The sequence below is a fragment of the Pholis gunnellus genome, assembly GCF_910591455.1.
Source record: "Pholis gunnellus genome assembly, chromosome: 23".
In the NCBI taxonomy this organism is placed as follows: domain Eukaryota; kingdom Metazoa; phylum Chordata; class Actinopteri; order Perciformes; family Pholidae; genus Pholis; species Pholis gunnellus.
In genome coordinates, this window is record NC_136550.1 from 2,664,922 (window position 1) to 2,680,785 (window position 15,864).

A 15,864-nucleotide genomic window follows, 5' to 3' on the forward strand; every position below is an offset into this window, starting at 1 on the left:
CACACACACACACACACACACACACACACACACACACACACTGACCTTTCCTCTCCTCTTCAGCTTTCTTGCTGATGTCCAGTTTCATCAGCACCTGAGCCAGCGATGCCGACACGTTGTAGGGCAGCTCTGTCTTGAGTTCGTCTGAACTGCAAATAAAAACACACACACTTTCATGTTAACACTCACACACACACACACACACACACACACACACACACACAAAATGGAAACACAAGCTCGGGTACACACAGAGGCCTGCAGGACTTGATGCATGGTGTTTGCCACAAAATGATTTATTCCAGGGATGTTGAAGGCGACCTCATCCAGACAGACACAGCTGCATGCATGTGAGCACCAGAGCGGTGTTTCCAAAAACACACCTGGGTCTCTCCTTCTGCAGCGCCTCGGCAGATTTGGGTCCCCGGTAGATGATCTCTTCTCCGTTGGTGTGTTTGATGTCGCCTTTATCCGAGGTCACCTCCGGACGCAGAGGCTCCTGGGGCTTCTCGTCGCTGTGGCGCCCGCGGGTGCAGCCCTGCGTTGGAGGAAAGAGAGGCGGTCACCTCCAGTCCGCACAGAACCTCAAACTTCACGTATTACTTCTCTTTCTCATGGGAACCTGACGTCAGAATGATGCCTCACAATGTAGCTGCACTAAAACATCATCATGTGAACGCTGAGACTGGTTTTTATATGATTCAGCCATTAAAAACAGCTTCCTAATATGTTCCTATGTAAACAGCCTTGAAGGGGATTTAAATACATCATTTCTGATTAACATGGGAATGTGTTTTGGCACAACTTCATCGCTCCATTAATGTGAACGGCGCTTTAATGTTGCAGCAGGTAGACGTTGAGCTATAAACTGCCGGGTAGCTTGTTGATTTAAGAGTCTCTTTAAATCGATAATAACATTTTGTGTAATTAATCTCAGTCGGCCGAGTAACTAAAGGTGTCAAATGAATGTAGTGAGTAACAGGAGCAACGTTCATCCTCTGAACTGTGTAAAGCAGCAGAAAATGGAAATAATAAACAAAATTTCCACTGTTTTTTGCAGCACTAAGTTTTGCCTCTGAATATATTATAATAACATTAATAACCAAGCAGCAGATAGTAACCGAGTGTTTGACCCGGAGCTGCTTTTTTTTTTACCTTAATGGAGAGAAACTCTGAGAAATCCGTCGTCCTCTTCCTGCAGCAGGACCAACCCTGGAGAAGGACACACACACACACACATGATTTTTATTTATTTAGTATTTATTTCGCCCCCTCGAGCTAAATGAAAGTGTTGTTTATTTGTTTACTTTTGTATTAGTTTTACCTTCAGGGCATCGTGGAAGATGGGGACACCTGGATGGAAGACGCAGGCGTCTTTTGGAGGAAAGACAGAGTCAGTCTTTATTTAGACACACACACACACACACACACACACACACACACACAGAGTCACACACACACCAGCTGCTCAGCCGGGTCACTACAGTTGAGAGCGAGCGTCCCATAAAAGGAAGTCGGTTGCTAGAAAGATAGCGGCTCTCCTGCTTCCAGGGACACGTGTCCCTTCATGTCCATCGCTCAGACTCACAGCGTCGGTGACAGTCAGGACACGTTGAACTTTGTTTATTCTGCTTTATTTCTTTTCTATCGAGGCCTTAAATCTGCTTTTCTTTCCACCTGCTGTTGTTGGGTAACAGTGTAAAACACTCCCATTGATCCCTGCTCACTGGCACTGTGTGTATTTGCTCTTTTTGTAAAGCAGTTGTCCAATTTAGACCCAAAACTTTACATTCATTTGTAAATCTAGACTGACATTTAGGAAACTTTCAGAGTAAAAGCAGAGAAACCCAATCTCACTGACATTGATGGTGGTTTGGAAGGAGTTCCTGTACTTAAAATCACTTTTAAGTGAAATGGAGAAGCAGAAATGAACACATCTTACCCTCCTTGTTCTTTTTAGCGTCAAACTTCAGTCCACAGCCTTTGTTGTAGCAGAGCAGAGCCATGTCGGCTTCTGTGACGTCCTTCTTCTTCTTCTGTCTGCTCTGACCTCTTCCTCCAACTCGCCCGGTTTTCTCTTATTGCTGCGGTCGAAAACCTCCAGAAGTTTCTCCGGGCCAGGCGAGGAGGAAAGACCCAGAAAGAGGGGTGATCGCCTTCTGGAGAGAGCAGAAAGAAAGAGAGGGGGGGGGTCTCTCTCTCTCTCTCTCTCTGACTGAATGAAAGATAAAAATAGCAGCTCCCTCCTCTCCTCCCTCTCTCAATCTACAGCTGTCAGAACTGATCTGCCAGAGGGGGGTTGACATTCCTCCCGCTGAGCGTCGGCTGTCACACCACAGCAGCACTGACCGCTCCTGGACCGGATCCCCCTGCAGTCAGAGCACAGAGTCACGGGCCTGTTTCCTCACGTAGTTCACCTGATAAACTAGGATCTAGGGAGTATTTCCAGGGAGAAGCCTGAGTAAGGAGAGCTGGAATACGTTGCTGTGATTAGATACACAGATGGAACAATGATTCACTGATTGTTGGAACATGCTGCTATAACTGTATCCTCGGTTCAGCAGCGGGTGTTGGATGGGTTGAGGTCAGCGGCTTCAAGTCTTCCCACACCAAACCGGGAACAAACAGTCTATAACGGAGCAGAGCTGCATTATGATTTAACAGGAAATGTCTCTTCTCTAAACTCAGATTATCTTCAAATGGAACAAAGGGCGTCCAAACTACTTAACTACAACTTAAACCAGGGGGATTCAATTAAAATTACGAAAGGTCCAGATTGAGAACATCTCCTCGTGCAAAGGTCCGGAACATTACAATATCTAACTTGAGCTATTTAGTGCAATATATATATTCAAGAAGCCTAGTAGTAACAAAGTCTCGGTGTAGTCAACAACTGTCAAATCAAATAAAGAAAGTACAAATCAATTATATTTTTTAAATATAATATATAATTACGTTTTAAAATGTAACTGGATGGATTATAAATAATACATAGAAATACAAAAATAAAATGTTCTTCTCTCATTTCGAGTAAAATAAGGGCTCCATCTAAAAATAAAATACACAAATGAATTTTTGAAAAACTTGCATCTTAAAAGAAATTGCTTGATTTTTGAAAAAGTTAATGAAAAGGAAAAAAGGAAAGTGTGGCTGGAGTGAACTTTTTTCTTCTCTTTTGTTAAATCATTTAACATCATAACGGTCTCAGTGAACTTTATAATAAACAATCTCTACACATTTCAACATCTCGCCCTCAGTTCAGACTGGAGTGTTTGGTCTAAAGATGTGCGTTTGGTCTCGTGGTGGCGTTTCACATCGCATTTAATAATGGCCGCGGTATCTGAACACACGAGTCGTTTAGTAGCGCCAGCAGGAAGAATGAACACACAAGAGTTCGTCCATTCTTTGTTAAAAGCTCTGTTCTCGTGGTCCACTTCTCTTTTTAGAGCACGCAATGTGAAATTCTCCCACTTACTTCTCCCACAGCTCTCCGTCTATCGTGTCTGTGTGCATATCTCACTCGGCTCACGATGCGTTTCAGAATACAGACATTTGATTGGCTGAGTAGCGTCACGTGAGATGATTTACAACGTATGTGATTGGTCGGTGTATTTCCTGGACTGCTGAACGAGTGCCGTAAATGCTGGAAAAGCTGTGCAGGTTAAAATAGAAGCGCTCCGCCAAAATGTATAATTCTCAATTATCCATCAGTTACACGTCTGGGTCCGGATCCGGACCGCGGTCCGCCTATTGGCGACCCCTGACTTTAACCATCAGTGTTGTTGTGAGAAAAACATACACCGGACCTTTGACCTTTAAGTGTTCACGTTAAGTTAACCACGTGTTCACTGCGACCGCTGGAGGGTCTGTGACGAATGAGAACGTGTTGCAACGTTGACGTCAACATTGCTGGTTGATGCAGTCAGAGGCTTCCGCCGTGCACAGACTTGCTGTTCTACACAGTTAGTTATGTTCTTCATGTTTTTTGTTTTGCTTCTATTGTCTTATTTTAATTATGCATCGTTGTCGTTGGGGGAATTAGTTAAGTTTATGCAAATATAAATAAGACTTATTGCCTCCCTTCAGTTTTTTAGAGGGGAAATCACAGATAATCTCAAAGTTTGTGCTGAATGACGCTCGTTTCTTGATGCAAAATAGATGAATTATGAATGATAATGAATTATTTAGACCCTGAGGACAGAATGTGCCTCTGCAAAGCTACTTTCTCTATACCGGTGGGAAAACATACAGCCGGTCACTCTCTCCCGGTGTGTGGCGACATGTTCGCCTGTGTTCCTGTACACCTGTACACATAAACACCTGTATTTCCCCGCGTGTAGCGACACGTTGGTCTGATTTTGTTAGAGAAACAACAGCAGCTCTCCCACGGTGAGCGATTAGAATACAAACACAGGTTCCCACCGAGCTGTGAATAATAAAACTGTTTGTGTACATTTGTTCCACAATCACAGCAAGAGGCTCTACAGAGGTAATGCATGTGATCCTGTTCCAGTGTTTATGATTAAATGCTTCTCAGTGGGAGATAAATATATATATATATAACTCAAAACGCACAGAGCCTGATGAACAGCAGCGTTTCGTCTTGAGTGAATCATTTATGGTGGAACCGCCTGCAGTCGCTGTGATTCGTCCGTGTGTCTGAGATGATGGATATTCAGCACAAGACCAGAAAAATCCAGCTTTAAAAACACTTTCCTCTCCGTGTTAGCCTTCACTTGCGATGAACACACTCCGTTACATTAAATAAGAGATAAAGATATTATTCCTCTCCACTAGTGTAAGAAATGCTTTTAATAAGTCAGAGCAAGTTTGGAAAAACACTTCTTTATGTCATGAAACAGCTCATTTTAATAACACAGCGGTGTTAACCAGTGACCTATATTTATAACTGCCAATAATTGTTTAGATTTGTTGTGTTTTTTACAAACCTGCAAACCCTCAAATATGCAAAATTCAACATATTTTGGTTGATTCATATTCCAAATGTCAGACAAAAAAAGATTTATTTTCACACATTATTTCTAAACTTTAGACCATTTCTGTCCCAATTCTACTGTTGAGTACTGTTCCAGCCGTTATTGTTTTGTTTTATTGTCATGTCTTCATGTTTTAATCCATCACTGTGGTATGTATATGTGAGTGGTATTGCTCCTTTAATGGATTGTCAATTAGTTTGTGGATAATAAAGTTTAAATTGATTTGTTTCGAGACTAAATTAAAGACCCGCGTTTGATGGGGAAAAACTGTGTAAAACTGTGTAAAGTGCATTCATAACACGCTCTCCTCCTGCAGTGAGCACCATCAACGTGCCCTTGAGCAAGGCATCTGTAACCCCGGTAATAGCCGTTATGTGCTAGTTGTATGAATGTGAAGCACAGACGAGGTTAAAACAGGTCAATCACTGTAAAATTCTAAACTCGTTTTGTAGTAAAATATAAAAACCGATGAAATATATATTTGAGATCTTATGAGGCGGAATAAAAAACAGAAATAAAAACATTCTCCGGCCTTCTGGCGCTGCAATTAAAAATAAGAAGAAACACGCGTTGACATTTCAAGGCCTCGGCTTTTTATCACCGGAGACTCTTAAAGGTTTGTAGACTTCACTTCCTTCAGTTAAAAAACGACAGACAAATCATCTTAGGAATGGAAAATGACTTTTTATTTCTTCCAAAAAAAGGAGAGAGGAAACAGATCCCTAGAATAAACAAATATACTGCTGTAAAATAAAAGCCTGTGGGTTTTTTTTTTTTTTTTTGTAACATTTTTGTTTGCCTTTCCATGCTCGATACAATCCATATATTCTGCTTTAAATAAATAGAAAAAAAATGTACAAAGAGATGGGGGAGAGGGAGGGGGACGGGGGGGGACAGAAGAGAGAGAGATCAAAAGATTTACTCTACTCAAAAAAACAAACATTTGGCATCATTGAGAATTCATGGCTGATCCTGATGAACAGGGAGGTCTGCAGCCCGTCCACACCTGTATATACTGTGATAACATCTGGGAGATAAATGAAGAGATAACGCAGGTCGCGGGTTATGAGAGTATGTGTTTTAAGCTCCATGTGGTGAGTGTGGTGCATTTCTTTATATACAGAATAGTGAGGCAGCAATCCGAGGGTTCTTACCAAAAAACACAGATGTAGAAAAAACAGAACGTGCACAAGAGATCTTTGACTCGACACACCGACGCACTGGACCAAATGAACGGGGGGTTCGTATCCGTTTAAAAGAAAGCTTCGTTTCACCTCGTGGGGGGTTTTTCCTTTAAAGAAGCACGAACAGCGAGGACGAATCTGTGCTGCGAGTGTGACCTCTTTGGGGGAGAAGTAACACAAAGAAGTTGGGCGTTTTTGTTGCTACAGTGGCTCGTTTATCGGCGGCGTAAAAAACAAACATCGCTCAGATTCAGCCCCCCCCTTCGTGGACGAAGAGCGACTGGTCGGGAAAGTGAGATCCGTCCACCGTCACCGTCATATCATGCTTCTTTTTGGGGGACAACGAACAACGAAACAACCATGCACTCAACCGACCCCAGAGAAGAGATCGAAATCCACCCGAGTGATCGATGCACTCGGCCTTTAGCGGAGGACGGACATTTTTAATATGACATCAAACGTTCATCCTTCTCCACCTGGATTCATGCTACAACAATGCAGAGAGGCGGCAGCAGCTTTTCAAGAGTTGAGCGCGACTTAGCCACGAGGTTGTGCCCGGTCTGGTCCCACACGGGACCACGTTTGTATAGCAAATCATTTAAAAAGAAAAAGAGAACCGGTGGTTTTGGTGGGAAAGTCCCAGCTGCAAATGTGAGAGTGTCTGAATATTTGGGGAAGGGAGTTGCCGGAAAAAAAGAGAGAGAGCCTGCATGCTCGGCCAACACCCCCCTCCCCCCCCTGGATAAATCAAATCAAATCAAATGACCCGACGTGATAAAGCTACATCGAGGAGAGGAGCCAGAAACATTTAGGCGACTCTAAGGAGCCGCAGAGGCCTCCACGCGGTCGCTCTCCACCATTTTGAAACCACTCGAGACACACAAGACGACGACGATCTCATCGCAACAGGCAGGACGGGATTCCATGCAGGTCAATTTAAGGTTTTAGAAGAACGGGAAAGAAAAGCTAAGCATGTGACCGTCGGAGCCACGGGACGGTAGCGGCTTCCTCTCTCTGAAGAGTGCCGATTCATCACCGCCAGATTATATAAAGAGTCGTGATCAGAGCTCACGTCTGGTGCCAACGCGCAGACGGACATTAAGGAAAGAGTGCGAGTCGGAGGCCAGATGGGAGTTCATGTTGATTCAGATTCGGGGGACAAACAAACCAGAAAGCAACTTTAATGTTCCAAGTTCTTTGTTCTCTTATTATCAGGGCTTTGATACGTGGCTGGTTGAGCAGACAAACTTTAAAGCTGCTGCTGAAATCCACGAACATTTCCCAATCTGGCTGCACGAACAAAACACTGTACTCGACTCTCCCGTTTGTCACAAAAAAGACCTGAACGTCCAAGCATTTGTCGGCTGCTGACATCGTAACGTGAAGAAGCGATGATGGCCGATGTTGTCGAGACGGGGGGGGGACGGAGAAAAAAACAAAAAGAAAAGACAAGGACCCTATCTAACCAGACACTGGAGCGATGCTAACAGCGAGAAGAAAAGAGAGCGCGCTCAAAGCGAACCACAAAGCTAAAAGACAAGAGACACCGAGAGAGATACTAGAGCTATAGTCACTAGACACTGGCAGAGGAGAGGACGAAGGTGGGAAGTCTACTGCGGGAGCTCTTCTATAGAAAAGGAGGATACTGTGAGGAGAGGCTAAGCTAACACAAGACGAGAAGCGGCTAAAGAGCAACATCTATCCAACAGCGATGGGCGGGAGCGGACGATCTAGACAGAAACTGGTTATTAGTACTATTTTCTTTTTCTTTACATATCTACACACACCGAACAGTGACGAAGCAAGCTAAGAAAAGCATTCTAGAGATAGAGCAACTAGACGAGAGTTCTATAGATTTAAATGTGTGTGTGACGAGCTTTCTCTGGGATGTGGACACTGGACTTTGGGATGGCGACGGGACTACAAAAAGGTTTCAAGTTCGCTGTTAGAATGGCAGGAAAAAAAAACTTGTATATTTGTTTTTTTTCTTTAGTCGCCTGCCAAAAGTGGCGGGTAGATTAGAACAAACTCGTTATTGTAAAACCCTCAAAACGATTCCGACAAACTTCCGAATCTCCTCCTCAACGTCTTCACACCGGCAGCAGCTCTACTTGCGGCAGGATAGTCACTTCAGTGCAAAATATTTGCATGTGCATTTTGCAACAAAAAGAAGAAATTTTTGTTTTTGATTTGAAACCAAAACAAAAAGCAACATTTTCGTGTCAAACTCGCTGGCTCAAATTTGGCTGGAAATTTGACACAATTTCGACCCTCAGAAAATAGCCCTCAATGGAAAAAGAAAAAAAAAAACACACAAAATGTGTAAGCACGCACGTGAACACATACACCAACAGTCAAACTCACGGTGACGGACGCTTTGGCTGAGGAATCGTCCACAACCTCAAATTTTATCCCCCAAAAATGTTTTGTTTCCTGGAGCCTCTGCGCTGAGGGGCGGAGCCAAAAGTTCAGTGTCGCACTTAAAAGCCACTCGCTTTGATTCAGTGCAATTTAATTCAAATCAAAGCAGAAACATTTAATCACAGTCAGCGCTGCTGTCTTCAATCACCGGCACATTATGTGGATCTGCCAATAGGGTGTACCTAATATATATATATATTAAACAAAACTCTGAATTTAGAAGCCTGTGACGTCTGAGCTGATGAGGACAAGAGGGACAGATACACACAGGTCAACCAGGTGCTAACAGGCAGCTAACGCTAACAATAAATACTCAGTTTGACTCTCTATGGAGAGTAATGGCAGCCAAAACTGGGTCAAGATAAATGTGTAATGCCCGGTCACACCAGCACTTTCAAACGGGGAAATCTGTGGAACCAAAAATCGAACTATCTCGACTTTTGGCGGGAAAATGAAGGAAGCCGTCGTCGCTTGTTGGCTGCGAACGTTTATCGTTTAACGTTTAAATAAACTATGTTTCAGTGGATCCTGGGGTACAAAACATAATTATTCGTGTCCGTAAGTCAGTTGTGCTAAGTGCTGAATTAATTGTCGTCCATCACGTGCGCTTGCAGGGACACTTAAAGGTCCTCGCTAACCGGCTGATTCTCTTCTCTTTCATAACTTTCAGAGACTTAAATGAGAAACAGAAAGATAGAAATGTCAGGGGAACGAACAGCGCAGAGAAAATAGAGCAATTTTGCCACAACTGGCGCTAGCGTGTTAGCAATTAGCTCTCCAGCTACAGCAGTCCTGCGAGTAGTCGCTTATAAAACCACGTTTCTCGAAGACGAACGGGTGAAGTTGGCTCTACCGCTCTCTGGTGTGACCAGGCTTTGGGGCTTTTTGGTTCGCAGACAATTTAGATGCCTTTTCCCAGCGCGAGCGCGTCGTTTCACCGCTAATCCTCCTCATATCTCTGTGTGTATCTGTAGCTTTAGAAGAAGAAATCAACGCAGCATGGGTAAACAAAGACGTAAGCTGAAAAACCCATAAACAACATTATGCTATTATTAACAAATGGTTCAACAAAGTTGCTGTACAAGCCCCGGTAACATTCAGGAGAGGCTGCAGAAGAAAACAGGCCGAAAAATACAAAGATCTCCCCGACAGAGAGGAAAATTACGGGAAACACACTCGAGGAGATTTGCCTGTAAATCTCTCGCTTATTGGTACGTTTGTGGACACAGACAGCGAACGAAGGGGGACGGAGGGGAGGTCGGTTGTGAAGGTATTGTCTGAAACAACCTACCGCACAAACGCACAAACTTCCACACACACACACACTCAACACTTGTCCCCTCCAGAGGGTTCCCAAGTTGCCGTTGCAGGCGGACGGTAACCCGGAGGGGACAAAAGTAGCACCAGTATGAAATAAAGCTAATTCTGCAGCAGAGACTCTCTCCTCCTCCTCCTCCTCCTCCTCCTCCCATCTTTCTCTCTCACCCTTATTCCCTCTCCTGATGCATCACTCCATCGATATGATTTAAAACACAAATTAGACAGTGTAACAGAAAGAGGCTACACACACACACACACACACACACGTACGGAGTTGTTTCAGACAACAACCAGCCGGGATGACATCTTCCCCACCACCATCCCTCCATCCTCTGCTCGCTCATCTCCTCCTCCTCCTCTTTCCACCGTGTTTGTTTTGGTGTCGGTTGGCCATCTTGTCGTCTGTCTGTCTCTCAGTCGTTTTAATCTCGATCAAATCATTCCTCCGTCCATCTGATCGCTCCTCTCGTGTGTTTTCTTCTGCTGTTTGTTTGTTTGTTTGGCACTCTGCTTCCCCCTGACTGGATTACATGAACTGCATCTGAATAGAAACGGAGTGGAGAAAACGGTTTATTTTGATCCTTTTTATCCTCCTCACATTAGCAGCTCTGTCTTGGCGTTACGCCACATTGCATTATTGATAAACAGGTCCTTGGACGGTCGTATTATTGCGTGAATTAGCCAACACGACCTGATAAGAGAAGATTTCACAAGAAAACGAACCCCGGGTGTTCATAAGTTAGCTCATATAAAGGACACAAAAAAAAGAAACATGTTACATGAACAGGTTGTTATTACAGTTCACCGTTAAACACCTTTTCAGTTGCAAAGGTGTCGTTCTGTGCGTATGAATGCACAAGTACTGGATAGCTGACCTGGGCTCCGGGCATCGGTGCGAAGGGGTTGGTGGGTCTGAGAACAGGCTGGTTGTACATCATCGGCTGAGGAGCCATCACTGGTACCCCGCCCATCTGACCCATGTGGGGAGGGACCTGGGGAGAGAGGAGGGGGGGAGGGAGGGGAGGAGGGGGGGAGACGGGACACAAAAAACAAGAGAGTCAGAGAAACAAGGATGGAAATGGAGGAGAAGGAAGAGAAGACAAAGGAAACACCAGCTGGGTCTCGTGTGTACGTGTAAACTGAAACGAGACGTTTGAAGAGCTCACATTAGGCTCTGAGAATCTGATTTGGTTGCTATTTTCTACACATTTAGTAACAATAAAACTCAGTTGCAGCCCTCTTTCTGCATGTTCTGACATTGAACTCACCATTCCATACACAGGCACTTGCGGTGTGGTCATGGGAAAAGCCATGGGAGCTGGAGCCTAGACGGAAAAAAAGCAGAGAGCCGGAGTCAACTTAAAGCAGAGGTGGCAGAAAAAAAAAACAAGTTTCATGGCATGCATACGCTGAAAGCTACTTGGACTTAACATCGGAACAGTTAGACAATTTTAGCTCGGACAAAACGTCTCATCTGTCTCCATTAGACACGTCTGAACATGACGCGCACGGCGTGATGTGCGCGTGAGGAGAAAACCCACGTAATGCTGACAAAGTGTTCACATTAGGAGCGCAACAATACAGTACGCAGCAGAGGTGCTCAGCGGAACCCCGCTGGGAGCAATCATCACCGCCGCCGCCGCCGCTTTAAGAAGGGGGCGGCTCGATAGGACAGCGTTTAAGCCCTCACCCTCCGCTCTCCACAAATCAAATCCACCACGGCCGAGCAGGTCCTCCAATGCAAACGTGACGGGCGCTTTGGGAATACCTGCAAGTATTTGCAGACCTTTCAGATTGTACTTTCACACCCTACCACCTATAATCGTAGAGTTTTTTTGCTGCAGTCAGAAGTTGCAACTTGTTTTTTTTTAACGCTGCGGGTCGTCCTGCTCACCAGGAAGTCGTGGGCTCACACTGTTTTTAGAATAAAATAAAAAAAACAGCAGCTTGCAGAAGCACGCTGCTGCCTTCACAGACCCTAATCCATCACTGTAAACGAGACAACGGAGGCTTTTCTTTCCCCTAACATGACTTTATAACGCCTCAGTCATTACAGAGGTGTTAAACGTGCTTCCACTCTGAAAAGTCTGCAGCTGGTGCACATGCATTAGCTTCGCAGTCTCACCTAAAATGATGGATTACAGATTACATTAAACTACACTAGCATTCTCCTTTAAGTGCTACTTAGTCGATGCTTTTAACAAATAGCACACAGCGCTGGTTGATCTATAAAGAGTCTTTTTTACAGCTCTTACAGTATCTTAGAAACCTTTTAGATGGAAGCCTGACTTCTGACACACAGTGTGCAAAACAGTCATTAATTAAACATTTTCTTTCCTTTTTAATTACGGTCAAAAACGGTCATGTGTCAGTTCAGTTCAGTCGGCTGCAGAAGTTTAAATCAATGCTTAATGTTAGATGGTTTTAAGCGTCGCAGTATAAACGTAGCCGACTGTATTTTAGATGACTTAAGCGACTTAGCTTATATTTAGTTTATATTTAGTCAAATGTAATGACACAATGTAGCCGTGGATGTAGAGACAGCTCTCACTGGATGACTTTGATACTGAAGAAAACGTCGAGGATTCTCAGGCAGGTTCTGGAGTTATACGGAGTAGAGCAAGTAAAGCATTTTGTTTAAGGATTGTTGAAACTGTAAACTTGTAAGAAACAGTAAAAGCTAAGCGTTAATGCTACTTTAAAGGGGGGGGGGGGGGGGGGGTGATTCTCTGCTAAGAGATCCACAGTGAAAGTCTCAGGAGGTTCTCGCTGTGATTGATCAGGACGTCCGCCGTTACTTTGCTGCCTGCAGGGAGCCGGCTGTGAAAGTTGATCATGGATCAATGGGACCTCCTTCCAGCAGCAGAGCTTGCCGGCAGCCAGACAGGTAAGAAAAAAAACACACACAATTCAAGCCAAAAAGACTTGAGTTGTATCCTTCAGAGTATTACCGCTCACTTAGTAGCACGCTTTGTATTTGAAACCGCGATTAAAGATTGAACTGACTTTCCTTTGATCTGCACCTGAAGAACAAACAATCCGTCAGTCTGACGGCTCTCACCGTTCTTGCGCCAAATGACACTTTATTTAATTTATTTAAGCGTGACAAGAAGATGGACGAGACGCCGTTCATGCACCGCTGCAGCTTCTCCATCTGTATTTCCCTCCATCTGTTGGCCCTTGACGCATAATGCTTTACAGTTTGTCTTGTATCTGTCTTCTTAAGCTCACCCTCTCTCCTTTCCCTCCAGCGGGTCTCCCTCCTTTCCCACCTGTGTGTTCGTTGTATATTTAAATCTCTCTTTTCTCTCAGAGGTGAACCTTTGCTATTCCCTTTGCCGTCTCCCTCTCTCTCTCTCCCCTTTCTTTTACTCTCTCTGCAAAGTCAGAACTCTGCTTCTTCAAGTGAAGGTTAAAAAAAAAGGATTTCTGGCATTTGTAAGTATGAAGCGAGCGCAGACCGCTCGCTGCAACTTTGCCCTCCTGGCGAGAACCTCAGATGTGAGAGTTTCACTTATCATGCATGACACCCTACTTATTATATATATCACTACATGACTTATTTATCATGGTATGGCTTTCAGAGGTTATATTTGCTGTTTTTTTGAGGCGTGTATATTTACAGAGACAATGTGTTTTCTTTCTCTGTGACACTATTGAGCAGTTCTATTAATATTCTGCCCTTTAGTTCACTGCTGACAACACATTGTACTTTTCTCTTGTACCATATAAGATGGGAAAATACATCTAGTAGTAAGATACATCAGGTTTTGGATTCTTGGTATTTGAATCAATCTCCGGGTCTTAAAGCTGCATTCTCTCTAGTGTCCACCAGGGGGCGACTCCTCTGGTTGTATAGAAGTCTATGAGAAAATGACTCTACTTCTCTCTTGATTTATTACCTCAGTAAACATTGTAAACATGAGTTTATGGTCTCAATCTCTAGTTTCAAGTCTTCTTCAATACAGCATGATGTTCATTTAGTAAATGATGGTCCATTTAGAGTCAAACAGACCATAAAGCAGGGGATGCTTTAGGGGCGGGGCTACACGGTGATTGACAGGTCTCTACCACAGCATTGTCCGGTCTGGGAGTTGTCTGTGATTTCGTCTTAGAACTTTAACTCCATCACAGTGTTTTCACTTCATGAAAGTTAACTGTAACATTTTGGTCGCCTACGAAAGTCTTATTCAGGGTTCGGTTGTACTTAGCTTCACCCTCTCGTGTCTCTTTTGGTTAAAATAAACAACAACATGGCATCAGGAAGATGTACTAGAGAAACACGGCTCGACCTGATATCAAAAGGAAAGTAGCAGGAGGACAAAAGTAGCACCCTCCTCTGACTTCCTGGTATCACAGTTTGTGTTGATGCTGACATAACTAGCACAGATCATTAGCCTGTAGCACAGAGGTGAGAGGGTTATACGTCTCTCCAGAGAACACAAGAGAGAAAGAGGCGACAGAGAAAAGTGGGAGACAGCGAGAGGGAGGTTGAAAGCACATTACAGGAGTCACTGAGAAGTCATTGAGACGTTTTTTTACTAAACAGGGATAAGTACTTACATAACTATAGAACATTCCATTCTGCATCAGGACGCAACAAGGAAAAGAGACAAAAGACAGACGGAGAGAAAGATGGAGAGGGACGGGAGAGGGCGAGAGGATGAGAGAAAGTGACAAGTGAGGGGGGAAGAGAAAATCCAAGAAAATGAGGAGATGATGAAAGAGGGAGGCAAAAGAAAAAAGGTACCAAGAGGAGGCAAAGAGGACAAATATGAGAAGAACAGAGGAGCGTGGACGGGAAAAGAAAGAAACCACAACGTAGGCAAAGATGGAAGACCAACAGAAGCAAGTTAAGCACATTTTTTGTTTTAAAGTATGAGGGGTCAGAATACGGACGGGCAGAAGTCAAAGGCAGTGCGGCGAAAACAGGACGAGCAGATGACAACGCAAAACAAGAGACGCGGTAAAACGGACGAAGAGGGGAAGGAAGACGAGCGGATGACGGTGCAAAAAAAAAAAAAAAACAGAATGCATGAAGAGGACGAGCGGCACGGGAAGGAGAGAAGGCATGACAGCAGGGGTGAGGAGGGAAGAAGGAAGGAAAGGAGAGAGAGAAAAATAAATAGATATATGGGGGGGGGGGGGGGGAGAAAGAGAGGAAGCGGAGGGTTAGTGACAGTTTGTCCTCGTCAGCCAGAAATGGCTGTCCGGAGATCAGGAGGCCAATCGGGAGCTGCCAAGATCAGCACGCACACACACACACACACACACACACAGAACGAACACACACACACACCCACACACACACACACACACACACACACACGGAGCATGCACAGGCAGCTATATACCGCACCAATACAATGCACTCACATGACCAATACTTCCATCTATATACGGAACATAGAAGTGCAAAACATGCACACAGACCATCACACAGTCGTAGATCCTTTATTTTAATAGCGAGGTGTCTGCAAGTATTGTTCAGATTAACTAACAGCTAAACTTAAAAACAGCACGTTCTGTGCAGCCACACGGATTCCTCGCAGTTAAAGTTGTAGTTTTGGGACGTTTTCTGTCCGTCGAGTGTCAGACGAGAACATCGATATCACTCTCGTGTCTGGGAGGCAGATTTTGTTAGCATTGGACGGTTCCAAGCAAGCCGTTACAAACTGCTTAAAGTCTGTATGCTAAGCTAAGCTAAGCTAAGTGAAGCCAGGAAACAGTCCAGCAAATAATGCAACCCCCTGAAAAATCATGAATTGAAAGCTGGTAGTTGGATTTACAGAGCCAGGCTAGCTGTTTCCATCTGTTTCAAGTGTTTGTGCTAAGCTAACCTGCTGTTGGCTGTAGCTCCATGTTTTATGGACTGACACGAGAGAGCTACTGATCTTCTTATCCAACGCTCCTCAAGAAATACGTGTATTTCCCACAAACTC

The 15,864-nt window shown here is 44.2% G+C and overlaps 2 protein-coding genes across 5 annotated transcripts in view; both read right to left on the reverse strand.

Annotated features, from left to right (window-relative positions):
- LOC306714736 (cysteine and histidine-rich domain-containing protein 1) overlaps positions 1-2,176 on the reverse strand; it is a 10,704-nt gene extending 8,528 nt beyond the window's left edge. Inside the window, exons 1-5 of the mRNA XM_079184856.1 lie at positions 1,943-2,176; positions 1,325-1,374; positions 1,156-1,212; positions 384-538; positions 46-149 (exon numbers count right to left, since the gene is read on the reverse strand). Coding sequence (XP_079040982.1) covers positions 46-149; positions 384-538; positions 1,156-1,212; positions 1,325-1,374; positions 1,943-2,006 — 430 coding nt within the window. The 5' untranslated portion in view covers positions 2,007-2,176. The remainder of the gene's footprint in view (positions 1-45; positions 150-383; positions 539-1,155; positions 1,213-1,324; positions 1,375-1,942) is intronic.
- A 3,485-nt stretch (positions 2,177-5,661) lies between these two features.
- LOC306714854 (phosphatidylinositol-binding clathrin assembly protein) overlaps positions 5,662-15,864 on the reverse strand; it is a 60,836-nt gene continuing 50,633 nt past the window's right edge. For 3 of the 4 annotated variants that reach the window (XM_079185013.1, XM_079185011.1, XM_079185010.1), the window contains 3 exons: positions 11,191-11,247; positions 10,738-10,914; positions 5,662-10,463 (listed from right to left, as the gene is read on the reverse strand). In XM_079185013.1, the coding sequence (XP_079041139.1) occupies positions 10,449-10,463; positions 10,738-10,914; positions 11,191-11,247 (249 nt within the window). In that variant the 3' untranslated portion in view covers positions 5,662-10,448. The remainder of the gene's footprint in view (positions 10,464-10,737; positions 10,915-11,190; positions 11,248-15,864) is intronic. The other variant, XM_079185012.1, reaches the window with a different exon arrangement.